We start from the raw sequence: 13,535 nt of genomic DNA on the forward strand, positions 1-13,535 counted from the left end.
TCCATTTTACCAAAAAAGAAGCTGGAACAAAGGCAGGCTAAGGACGTCTCCAAAACTACACAGCCAGTAAGTGGTAGATGTAGAGTTATATATACCAGCATAGAAGAAAGGAATGATATTTCATAAAGAGAGAAAAAAAATCCCAAGGTAAAAAGTAGATGCATAAAGTGTAATTCGCATTTCTGTAAGAAACAAAGTTTGCTTGTATGTGTACAAGTGTTTGTGAAAGGGAAAATATAGACCATACTACTAAAGAGAGGATTTTGATGTTGGAATTTCTACTTTTGGTCTGTTACATTGTGGTAATTTAAAAAAAATTATATATATATATATATATATATATAAATTTTTGAACTGCTCTCTCTCTCTCTCTCTCTCTCTCTCTCTCTCTCTCTCTCTCTCTCTATATATATATATATATATATTTATATTAAATCCTATATTACAATGTAAAAAGTTTTCAAATGTCATTTTTCATACCTATGTTGTAGATAGCACTAAGTCCAAACATTTGTTACTATTGATAATAATTCTAATTATTTAGCCTATTTGAAAAATTTTATTTAATATCAAAAGTAATATATTAAAATATTTGATGGATTTCCAGTTAATTCCTTTCTACATTTGCTGCATTGATTTCCTTTCTTTTGTCCACCCCCCTCTCACATCTTCTCCCCCTATTAGAGTTTTCTTAATTGAGAGAAACAAGTTTCGACATCACCATCTGGATTTCGATTTTTGAAGTTTAATTAAATACATGAGGATGTTGCCAAGAACATAAACCTCTTTGCTTGCTCATCTGAGGCTATCTAGAGTGTGGGAGTTTTCTTGTCTATAAGGGTTAGTTAGAGAGCACAAAAAATTCAAACTTCTTTACTCTAAACAGTTGGTACTAAATAACATTCAGCTAACTTTCAATATTTATTATTTATGACATCATTCTCAGTTTTTTTCAGGAGATTTTAGAAATTAATATTATGCATCCCATCTTTCCATCATGTTATATTATGACAAATTAATTTCCATGAAAAGGGATACAAGGAAAAGTATAATTTTGTTGAGATGTGAAATAAATTATGTAATAAATTTGAGAGACAAAATACTTTGAAAAACCCATTAATAATTCAGTTTCAATAATGCCAAAACAGTGTCTAAATATAGTTCATCAAAATTTTGTTGTTTTAATTTATAGAGGATTTTGCTTATTTTAGGGACAAACAACATCTCCTAAAATTTGAGTGTTGAACAGAAGGATATAAGGATTTAAGCAACTATTAATCAGTACCTTCCATATACTTCTATATGTTTCCTATGACTTGAATATCAATCTGAAATCAGTTCTCTAATAAGCAAAGTAATATGTCCATTGGTCTTCTAGACCGAAAAGTCATAGACAGAAATATAATTGAATATGCATTATTTCCTCTGGAATTTATGAAAGTTTTGCGCAATTCCCTAAAGGATGAGAGAAAAAATTCAAGCAATTTTTGATATACAATGTAAATAACTCCCAAAAGAAATCACAAGGCCTGTTTTTATTTATTTTTGGTTTAAAAATATTTGAAGTATACAAAGGTATATCTTATCTGTACCTTAACTTTAGCTATTCATAAACACCCACTGCAAAAACCAGAAATAGGATTTATTTATTAATTTTATTTTTTGTTGTTAGAAAAAAGAAGTATGAAATTTGAAATACAAAGGAAGAAACACAGACACTTAATTAACCTGAAATAGGATGATATCCACATAAAAATATTTTTATAACCTGATATAAATATTAAATACAAGGAGTAATGAGTATTATTAAACAATATATGCCATGTAATATAAAATGCTCAAAGACATAAAATCATGTTAAATAATTTATATTTTTCTGAAAGGCACTCACACATTACTTTTTCTTATTCAGACAGATACACATAAATAATGCCATTATTCACTATTTTTTTACCTTATTAACAACATTGATACTCTATCAGCCTCAAGAAAAATAAGTAAGCCAAGTGCAATAAATGTTAAAAAAAAAAAAAAAAACATAGACAATGCTACTTACCGACACATAGGACCACTTTTCTCCACCACACAAGTCCCACCATTTCTGCAATAAGCTATTGGACACTCTAAAAAAAAGCATCACAGAATACCAATGTTAATTATAAATATTACTAGAGGCCTGGTGCATGAAATTTGTGCACTTGGGGAGAGGGTCCCTCAGCCCAGATTGCAAGAGGGCACAGGTCAGGCCGAGGGACCCCCACCGGTGCATGATCAGGGCCAGGGAAGGACACAGGAGGTTGGCCAGCCAGGGAGGGACTGTAGGAGGGCTCCAGGGCATGTCAGGCCTGTTTCGCTCAGTCCTAATCGGCCAGACCACAGCAGCAAGCTAACCTACTGATCAGAGCGTCTGCCCCCGAGTGGTCAGTGCGTGTCATTTGAGTGGTTGAATGGCCTTAGCACATTATTAGCATATTACGCTTTGATTGGTGGAACAAACGATCGGATGACAAAACACTTAGCATATTAGACTTTTATTTTTTGGATTAGCAAGATGATGGTCATATCACTGTTAGTCATTGCATTAAGTCTAATTATTTAAAATCAATTGCTTTCTAGTTACTAAAAGCACATGAATTCTCCGAGGCTTCTTTCCTGTAGCTCTAAACTTACTCAGTGGCCCCTACTTCCTGGGATGTGTTCATTCTCTTCACATGCCTGAGTGGTGGACCAGATAAGTAGACTTCTCGCCTGGGTTAGGAAATGTGATTTGCTTTTCCAAGGATATATTCACCATCTTGCCTACACTTACTCCTCCCTGTTTAACGAATTTCAATAAGGAGCAAGGTGCTGAAGACAAGAATAAAGCGCTTTACTCCTCAGGCACCAGGGACATGCTCAACTGAATAGAACAGATTCTAAATTTCCTTCATAAACAAGAAATTAGCTGGTTTGATTAAAAATAGCTGACCAATTTGATGAAGCATATGTAGATACAATCCTTGTTAGATAAATCTGTTTACGGTTATTTTTGGTCTTAAGTACAATTTTAGTCTTCCTTAAATAAGAGGTTTGTTTTACTAAAACACCAGTCAGTGTCTGATACTGCAAAGTATCAAAATACACACAGATGCACATTTCTTTTCTGGGGTTATTAATAATTACTTTGATTATAGTGAGTAACATATAGACTAGCCTTATATCAGAATGATTCTGTGAGAATCTAGATATGTACTCTCTTGCACTGAATAATGGAGCACCTTGAAAAGCAGAGAGTGGTATTGGTCAGAACAAGAAGTGAATCCTGGTATTTTGGAGGACAGAAGATTTGCAGATTATCTCTAATGAGTTTTTATAAGTTTTTGCCTTTCAGCCAGGTTCTTTATTTATAAAATGGAAAGACATTACACAGTATTTTCATCTTCAATGTATTCAAAACAGTGTAGAGCAGAGGGTAGATGAAATGGAGAAGGGCATGGGTATGACCAGTTAGTAATGAAAAGACTAAATATATCTCCAGTAGCGAAGTAGATAGCTCCCAAGATTGGAACTAGGAATCTATGGGGTTTTGTTAGAATTAGTACAGGTCCCCAGGGTCTTTAGCCACACTGATATCTCACTGCCTTCTACTCCCTTGTATTGGTTATTATGACATGTGTCTGGAGGTCCATACAACTCATGGCTGACTTTGTAGAACAATCATTCTTTGAAAAATTCAAGTTCAATCCCAAAGTGGTGTATCACTTTGGAAAAACAGGAACACCTATAAACTGGACAAGTGATCAATTTAAAAACAAAAGTAACTTTTTAAAATAAACATATTTTTATTGATTTTTTACAGAGAGGAAGGGAGAGGGATAGAGAGTTAGAAACATCGATGATAGAGAAACATTGATCAGCTGCCTCCTGCACACCCCCTACTGGGGATGTGCCTGCAACCAAGGTACATGCCCTTGAACGGAACCAAACCTGGGACCCTTCAGTCCGCAGGCCAATGCGCTATCCACTGAGCCAAACCAGTTAGGGCAAAAAAAAAAAAAAAGTAACTTTTAAACTTAAATGTAAATAATTTACAACTAGACACCTTTCTTTGTTGTTGCTATTGTTTCTCTCAATGTGTATAGAGACTAAGGGATTGACAGCTATTACAAGGTGGATTGTGGGGAAGGCATAATCATGTGAGTCTTGGTTTTCCCTCCCTGAAAACTACTCAGTTAATAAGTTGTGTGACCTTGGTCTAGGTATTTTAGTTATAAAGTTCTTCATGTTTAAAGTGAGGATTATTTCACCTTCCTTACGGGGCTGCTAGGAGGATAAATTAAATTTATAACACTTCTATACTAGTCAATGCTATGCATAAGTATTAAAATAATTGTTCTGATGCATCCTTCTATTTTGGGGAATTCTTTGAATTTGCCATGAAATCTAATTTTCATTACCAGTGCACTCTCCATCTTCTCATCTTCCTTTTCTTCCCAGCACCACTGCCATTTACTGCAGACCTGCTCTGTCATAATCTGTCCTAAGAGTTTTACCGGTGTTACCTCATTTAATCCTCATAACATTATGTGGTACATCCCACTTATCCTTTCTTACAGAGGACACTGCTTAATGATGTAATGCTCAAGTTAACAGCAAGGAAGCAGCAGGTATTGAACTAAATTCTGGTCCTCTCACTCCAAAGCCTGTCAATTTAAAAATGTCAAATGATCCATTATTCAGTTCAGAATTTCTATAACCCCTGGCAGTTCTTAACATTATGGGATTTTAAACCCCTTTGAATCATGTTGTCTTAATGCACTGCCATGGGTAAATATCCATATACACAATAAACAGCAGCGTAGATTCAGGAGCAGTCTGGATTTTAAGAGTCCACCAGAAAGCTTGTGCAGCAAACCAAGTTCCCAGCTGGCACAGATTGTTCTCTTTATCTTGAAATCCCAGCACAGAGACTGCAGGAAAGATTAACTGCTGCTAAGAAACTTGAAATAGCTCCACAGTACCTACATGAGAAGTTTTTGTTTTTGTTTTCATTCTGTTTTGAAAAATCTACTGAAATGTTATTTTGCTGTATTATTAGTAGTAGTAGTAGCATTTTATTATTCATATATTAAATTATATTCATAATATTTCATCCTGTAAATTTAAATTTTAGTGTCTTTTTCTAATTCTCCTTCAAATAGCTGATTATCATAATTATAGTATCACCATTGCATAACCTTAATTAACCTCTACTACTGCAAATGACTGGGAAAACTTTCAACTTAAAATTAAGCTGGACAAATTCTGTTCAATGATTTTCTATTGCATAAACAGCCAAACTTGAAAATAATATGTCTTTCTATTGAAACTTGGGAATAGGACCCATAGAAAATACTTAACCTATAATACCCATACATTGCCGGAGCTTGATGTTCTTGTTAATGATTTAAACTTTGAGGTGAAGGCAGACCAACTGCTCACCATCTGTTGTGTGACTACTGGGAGAAGTAGTGGATGCTGTAAGGTTTGGCATAAAAGTCTATGAAATGCTGACCTTAGAGGAATATGATGCTTGAAAGAAACAGGAAGGTTTAATGTGCACTGACACATTTTAGCATGGATTAGCATTAAAGTCATTCTTAAAAATGGAAGCATTGACTATTATATTTGATTGACAAACTAAAAAGCAAATAAAATATAAATAGAGAATACATAATATAATATGGATTTTATTTCTGAAAACTGTTCCACTAATTCTTTATTTTACTTTAACCCCAAAGCTGTGGCAATGTGACCTATATATTTAAAAAAATTGCAAATTAATTGGTAAGTAATTAAAATATATGGGGCAACAAAAATGTATTATTATCTACTAGAGGCCTGGTGCATGAAAATTCATACACTGGAGGGGGGGTCCCTCAGCCTGGCCTGCCCCCTCTCACAGTCCGGGAGCCCTCAGGGGCAGGAGGCGATCCGGTGATCAGGGGAAGGTGATGCCCCCATCACACCTCTGCTGCTGCCACTGCCGGCAGTGCAAGCCTCGGATGGCCCTGGTTACCTGAGCCTTGGGCGGCACTGGGCGGCTGGGCAGCTGCCATTCAGGGTTTGCCTGCACGTCAGGCTGGCCCTGGGTGACTGGGAAGCCGCCATCTGATCCTTGCCTGTGCCTTGTGCCAGCCCTGGGTGTCTGGGCAGCCACCATCCAAGCCTTGCCTCCAACTCGGGCCAGCCCTGGGTGGCTGGGGGGCTGAGGGGACTGGGCACTTGTGGCTGTGGGCACTGCCATCTTTGAGGGCGTGACAGTCAATTAGCATATTCCCTCCTTATTGGCTGTGGGAACCACCATCTTTGCAATGGTGTGAGGGTCAATTAGCATATTCCCTCTTTGTTAGATAGGATAGGGTGTCTGTCACTCAGTATGAATGGCAGGTCTTCTGTATTTCTGATCATATTTTTACAGGTAGAACATGTTAAAGCAAACAATAAACCACAGCATATTATAATATATTTGTTCTCATATAAAATTATACTAAAGAAAAATCTCACCTTTATGTAAATAACTTTTGGTATTGGACTTAAATACTGTGTCTTAATAGTTTCAAAGAATGGAACTACCTCATTAATATATTTCTAACTGTCTGAAAAGATAGCAAGAAGATTTACTTTTGGGTGTCTAATCTGATGTATGTGAATGCCTAGTAGAGAAATAATGTTGGAAAGCATTTATCTTTGCATATTTTATGGCACCAGATTTGCTCAATTCTTGATTTCCTTTTGTATTCATAAAATTCAGTGTTGTGTGAGTATTCATTTTCAGCAGCATAAAAAAAGATGTCATATACTATGACTTGAATATAATTATCATGCTGTTTTCACTTACAATGTTCTCCTTTCTTGAAAGATACAAAGAATAGAGTCTTACAAAGAATGTAATTTTGATATGAAATATCTGCAATTTATTTAGAAAATATGATCAAATACACCTTTTATCACCAATTCATATTATCTTTAGTTGTGACAGATTTATATTGCCCCTATCTATTATTTTATGCTAGAGGCCCGGTGCATGAAAATTCGTGCACTCAGGGAGTACCTCAGCCTGGCCTGCACCCTCTGGCACCTGGGAGCCCTCAGGGTATGTCCACCTGTCAGCTTAGGCCCCCTCCCCAGGGGATTGGGCCTAAGCTGGCAGTCAGACATCCCTCTGGAAGCCCGGGGGAGCAGGCCTAAGCCACAGTTGGACATCCTTAGTGCTGCAGACATCCCACCACTTCCACTGTGCTGCTGTCAGCCCGGCTTGTGACTTAGCAGAGCTCCCCCTGTGGGAGCACACTGACCACCAGGGGGAAGCTCCTGCATTGAGCATCTGCCCCCTGGTGGTCAGTGTGTGTCATAGTGACTGGTTGTTCCTGGTCATTCCACCATTAGGGTCAATTTGCATAATACCCTTTTATTATATAGGATATATAATAGTCAGGAGGAATGCTAACAATGAGCTACAATAAATTAGAGCATATTAAAGCAGTTTTGATCAAAGTATAACCACAAATATATATTATCAGCTCTTACAACTGTTCCAAGGTAAGAAAAAAAGAAAAAAATGTTTAAAAGTCAGTCTAAAGCTTAATAAATTAACTTTTAGACATGAATAGATTATGCAAATAGGGAGCTCTTATGAAGAGGTGGAAGAAGACTACAAAGTTTAAAAAGTTAATAACATGTTAGATTGTGAAGGGTTTATTATATAAACCAAGCAATTTTCATTAGACTATTAAATGCTAAAAATCTTAAATTATATTATAGTAAATTAAATTAAGTATTTGACTTTTCTTTATTTTTAAACATTGTTTATATAGAATAAGCAAGTTCATTATATTATACTAGAGGCCCGATGCACGAAGATTGGTGCAAGAATGGACCTTCCTTCCCCTGGCTGCTGGCACCGCCTTCACTCCAGCCGGAGCAACCTTTTTGCTCCAGCTCTGAGCCACCTTTCTGCCTTCCCACACTCCCCAGAGGCCCGGAGCAGCTGGGGTGGTGTGGAACGCCTGCATCGTCACCATGGTCACACAGCACCTGAATATGCAAATTAACCCATCTTTGTTGGGTGAATTTGCATACTCACTCCTGATTGGCTGGTGGGCGTCGCGAAGGTATGGTCAATTTGTATATAGATATTTGTAATATTTATTTGTTTATTTTTAAGATTTATTTTTTTATTGAATTTTAAAGATTGAGGAAAAAAGAGGGAGAGAGAGAAACATCAATGTGAGAACAATACATCAAACTGCTGCCTCCTGCATGTCCCTACCAGGGATTGAGCCCATAACCTGGGCATGTGCCCCAACTGAGGATTGTACAGGCTATCTCTTGGTGCATGGGATGATACCCCACCAACTGAGCCACATCGGCCAGAGCTATATTTGTAATATTTAAATGTCAACATTCTTCTTGCCCCAAACCAATAATAGAAATGCAGTTATTTCATTCTTATTATTATTTGAATTTCATGTTTTAATATTATTATTGTCTGCAGGTTAAGTTACTATCTTAGATTGTAAAGAATATTTGAATGGAAATGGAGTACCTGAACAGCTGGACTCATCAAGTTGGAAGTCCATGCAGTTGGCAAAACCATCACAGCGCTCGTGAACTGGGATACAGCTGTTAGAGGAGTTGCACAGCAGAGCTCCAGCAGAACAGCTGACATTGGCTGGAAAAAAAGAATCAACATCATCTTTTTTTTTAAAAAAATTTTCTAATGAAATAATACAATTTATTGTATTATCCTTCATTTATTAGTTCTATATTTAAATTATATATTCAATTTAATAAGTTGAACATTTTTCAAAGTATGTTGATGGAATCATTTCTCAGCATTGCATTATGTATGTATAAAATGCATCATATGTACTATGTACTAGTAGTCTGAATTGATTTTAGACTAGAGACAAATTTACATCAAAGATCTCTGTTACTCCTCGAATGTCCCTGATATTAGGTGCAATTGAACTGATAGGTACCGTAACTCATTTGAGTGTTCATCAATTGCCAACTGGGTTATAAGTTATGAGTAGTGGCTAGGTGCCCATTAGATCTGGGTGTTGATGTGGTCACTGCAGCTCAATGTGCTATGACTGTGTGACCTTAAAGCACTGTGTTGGTGCATGATGGAGGTATTTTGTAAGTCCCAGAGTATCTTATTAGCCTGACTTCAAGAAACAAACATAAGTCTTATTCACAAGACTTTCGTGTGTTTTTTGTTTTTTTTTTTTCAGAAAAATGTATTTATTGATGCCTGTCAAGGGTACTGACAGTTCAATGGAGTCTAGTCCTGCAAATGACTAGACTTCCCTTGGATGCTCTCTTAGTCCTTACACTGTAGTGTTGTGTTCCTCCCTCTCATTCTCTAGTCTCTTTAGGATTCAAAGCAGGAGGCTGTGTTTTAGACTCCTTCTATGAGTTAGGGCTGAACCAGAATATTTCATTCTAGGCCATCATGTGTCTCTGTTCTCCCGATTACTTAAAAACCTAGAAACCTCAGGCCTGATCTCTATTTTCTCTGGTTCTACCTCTGTTTTGTTCCATGCCAATATTCAATGTCTTCAAGGCCTTTTGTGTGATAGCTCTTCTCTCTAGCATTGCTGTGTTTGGAGTAGAGGGAAAGTGTCAAAGCATGAACCCACTGCACCATCTTCTCAGAAACACAAGATAGGTTTAGAAAGTAATAATAATGATATTGGTCTACACTGTTTCTCTAACCTGTTTCCTTTAAGTCATAGTGTTTTGCAGAGATAATGTGAAAGACAGGAGTGGTCAGCCAGGGCTTTCTGGGGCTTAACCCAAGTTCAACAAAAACAGCTCTGCTTTTCTTCAATATACTTAATGATATGATATAATATCTTATTTGAACATTTTAATTCAAATCTGCTAAAATTTTTAAAGGATTGATCTGGGAAGTTACTTCTACTAGAATAAAGACAACTAAGTTCAAACTTCTCAAACTAAATGGACAGTTTAGAAGACATGGGAATAGAGATCTCCAAGTATGGTTCTTGCACAGATTTTGTCAGTTATTTTAAATTTTTTTATTTTTTTCAAACATATTTGTGTGCTGGAAGGAATTGTTTAGAGTTATCATAGGATATTGGCACAGTTTAGTTTGAGAACTGCCTATCAAAATTTATTTTCAAGTTGAACATAAAAATGTCATTTCTAAAAGTTTACTTCCATTGATTAAAATGCTGGCTCTGAACAATTAAAGTGACAGTCTTCATTCAGCAATCCTTCCTGAGGTGCTGGAACATCAATTCAACAGCAATAAATATTATTAAGCTGTCACGACATGTAAGATACTAGGCTTAGCATTTCAAATGAAGGGCACAGGGGAGACATGTAAATAAAGAGACATCAGAATGTATACAGCAACAATAGCAAGATAACAATACAAGAGTGATCAGCAGTTCAAAACAATAATAAAAGATATGCCATAAGGTCAGATTTAGTTGGTAAGGCACTGGTATAAATAAGCATTATAAAAGCAAGAGATTCCTTTAGTGTAGGGAGATCTATAAAGACTGAAAGAAGAGTAGAGTCTTGAGATGTGTTTTAAATTTTAATGTTTCCAGAGAAAAGCCATTTAAAGTAATCTGTAGACAGAGAATCAATAAATTTGGTATTGAAACCATGAGTAAAGTAGTTTGCCTTTAACTGGAAAATTGTGTAAGAAGGTGGTACAAACAAACCTGAAAAACAAGGCTGAAACCAGCTTTGTAGAAATGGCTAAGGTCCCAAGGGAAGAGATAATCTAAGCTTTTCCAAAGGTTTAAGAGATTTTAGGATCTACATTGACAAGATAAATCATATTTCAAACACATAAACTAGAAAATTGCACAATTTCCAACTCTTATAAGATCCAGAGATGTTTGCAAAATAATGTGTATGTTTATTAATGCTTCTATATACCCACATGTATGAGCATGTGTGTATATATACATATTTTTATTATCAACGCATTGCAAGGAGCTGAGAGATAATATAAGATGATAGTTTTAAGGTTTTAAATAATATAATATATTGAAATTTGTAAACAAAGATGATAGATACTACTCATCTACTTATAAAGCATTATTTTTAATCCTTTTCTCAGAAATACTAATCCATCCATATTCCCTCACCCAATTTCCAGTGGGAATGATAGCTTATCTTCTAGTTGACTGCACAATGAAGATCTGTAACTTATCAGTAATATAAAATGTCAATTATGACCCAAATAGCATTAAAAGATGTAAAATATACCTCTATCAGAAAAAAATTTAAAAAGGGTTTTACTTTTTTCCTTTTAATAGAAAGTTTTCAATTTAGACAGTTAAAAATGGACCTTTTACTTTATAAAATTGAAAACTAAAACCATAGTTTCTGTGGCATTTTAAATAGTATAACATTAAAGTTAATGGATGTTTATCAATTTCCTTTTAAATGTAGGTGGCAAATAAATTATGAATGCAATTAATATTTACTGACATATACAGCAAAGAGCATTGCACTAAATATAGGACAACAAATTGAACTATTGCTCTCTTTTTCCCTTCTATCATTAATATATATACATCAAGGACAATTTCCAAAATTAGTCCAAATAAGTTATATATGAAATTTATTATTTTTTACTTTATTTTTATTGTTGACATTATTACGCTCCACCCCGCTCCAACTTTGTCTACCTCCACTCAGCTTCTGCCACCTCTTCCCTTTGGCCATGACTACACTGTTGTCTGTGTCTATGGGTTATGCATACGTATAAAATTTATAGGAAACTGAGATTTCAAAATGTTTCCCTTGACAATATCTACTTGTGCCACATTCACATTAAAATGTTATGTTTTAATGTCTACAGAAATACTTATTTCAATCTGTCATCATCCTACATTATCTTTCTTACCTAAATGAGCCAAGTAACACAGAGCATTGTGTGGCTTTTAGCTCATTCACTCAGGTACTCAGGTAGATGATGCATTAAAGATAAGCAATTCATGAATATTTAATTGGCATTACTTCCCTAAAGCAAAATTCCTGTTATAATTGATGCATAAAAAAATAAACCCTAAGTAAAGCATGTATGACGATGGATGTGTATCCACCCAGTATCTTAGGAGCATGACCTATTCCAAGTGTTCGGTAAGGGGTATTCAACTTACTGGGACGTATCAACTTCTACTGGAACAAATGAAAGTTAGAAAATAGGTAAATCATCCGCTTCCCTTTATGTTTTCCACAGATTTGTTTATCATTGATGGAGAGCTTCCATTTCCTCTTTTGAGTCATTCTCTACCTCCTCTTTTTGTTCTAGGCCCTGGGAGACTAAACTATAAGGACACATTAACAAGATTCTTTGTCCTTTGGATTTTGATTAGGTTTAACTTTTGTTAAGGTTTGGCAAATGGGTAGCATCAGCAGGAGACTAATACAAGGGAAGTGACTGTGAAATCACCCTTTAACCAAATACCACAACTTTAAAAATATATATATATTTATTGATTTGAGAGAGGAAGGGAGAGGGAGAGAGAAATAGAAACATCAATGATGAGAAAGAATCATTGATTGGCTGCCTCCTACACACCTCCTACTGGTGGCCAAGTCCACAGCCCGTGCATGTGCCCTTGACTGGAATCAAACCCAGAACCCTTCAGTCCACAGGCCGACGGTCTATGCACTGAGCCAAACCAGCTCACGCACAACAGCTTTTCTTAATGGACTTCTTTGACTCCAGATTCATACAACTGTTTCTTCCTCTTAAATGCTTTGGTCTGTAGGTGATAAAAGCCCCTATTCTGCCTATCCTGTTTGGTTTCTTTATGCACAATATTTCCCTAATAAATAATCGCTTTATTAAAATATTCTCAAATTATACAGTATCAATGAACCATCTATTTCTTGACAGAATATTAATGATGCAATATCTGATGAAATCTTGAAATCTTGGTAAATAGATTGCTATCAGTGAGAAGACAGTTCCTAGTTTTGTGCTATTTTCCCATATAACTAAACCATACTTATTTTTCTTCGTTTTTAAGGGAAAAGGGATAGTTTTGGTAAAGTAAATGTCACTCCAGTTCATTAAAACAATGTGTTTCTAATGTAAAGACAATATTAAACACAAATTATTTTTAAATGTTGAACTCATCACTGATTTGTTTAAACATTCTACCGCTACAGCATCTATTTTTGCCAGAAGAGGCCTTCAAATATCAATTGCTATTGATTTTCCTGCTTAAAATTGTAAACACCTCAGAATCCTATTCCTACAACATTTAAACATGTACAAGCCTATCAAAAGAAACAAACCAAACAAACAAACCTCTTATTTGGCCCTACATCTCACTAAATGTCAACTTCTTGAAAGAGTTGTCTATAATTGATTGCTCTTTGCCATTTCCCATTTTCTCTACAAAAGATTGACTTCCAAATTCTTCCCTCTCATTCCAGAACAGGTTCTCTCTTTCCAAGATCACCAGAAACCACCTTTTGCTTTTCCCAGCCTACATATTTTTTAGGCC

The 13,535-nt window shown here is 35.7% G+C and overlaps 1 protein-coding gene across 1 annotated transcript in view; it reads right to left on the bottom strand.

Moving 5' to 3' along the window:
- The window catches only part of MALRD1 (MAM and LDL receptor class A domain containing 1), a 640,413-nt gene that overhangs the window by 106,827 nt on the left and 520,051 nt on the right, over positions 1 to 13,535 (bottom strand). The window contains exons 36-37 of the mRNA XM_054724807.1: positions 8,567 to 8,692; positions 2,057 to 2,123 (exon numbers count right to left, since the gene is read on the bottom strand). Of these exons, the coding sequence (XP_054580782.1) occupies positions 2,057 to 2,123; positions 8,567 to 8,692 (193 nt within the window). The remainder of the gene's footprint in view (positions 1 to 2,056; positions 2,124 to 8,566; positions 8,693 to 13,535) is intronic.

The sequence above is a fragment of the Eptesicus fuscus genome, chromosome 2 (genome assembly GCF_027574615.1).
Source record: "Eptesicus fuscus isolate TK198812 chromosome 2, DD_ASM_mEF_20220401, whole genome shotgun sequence".
In the NCBI taxonomy this organism is placed as follows: Eukaryota; Metazoa; Chordata; class Mammalia; order Chiroptera; family Vespertilionidae; genus Eptesicus; species Eptesicus fuscus.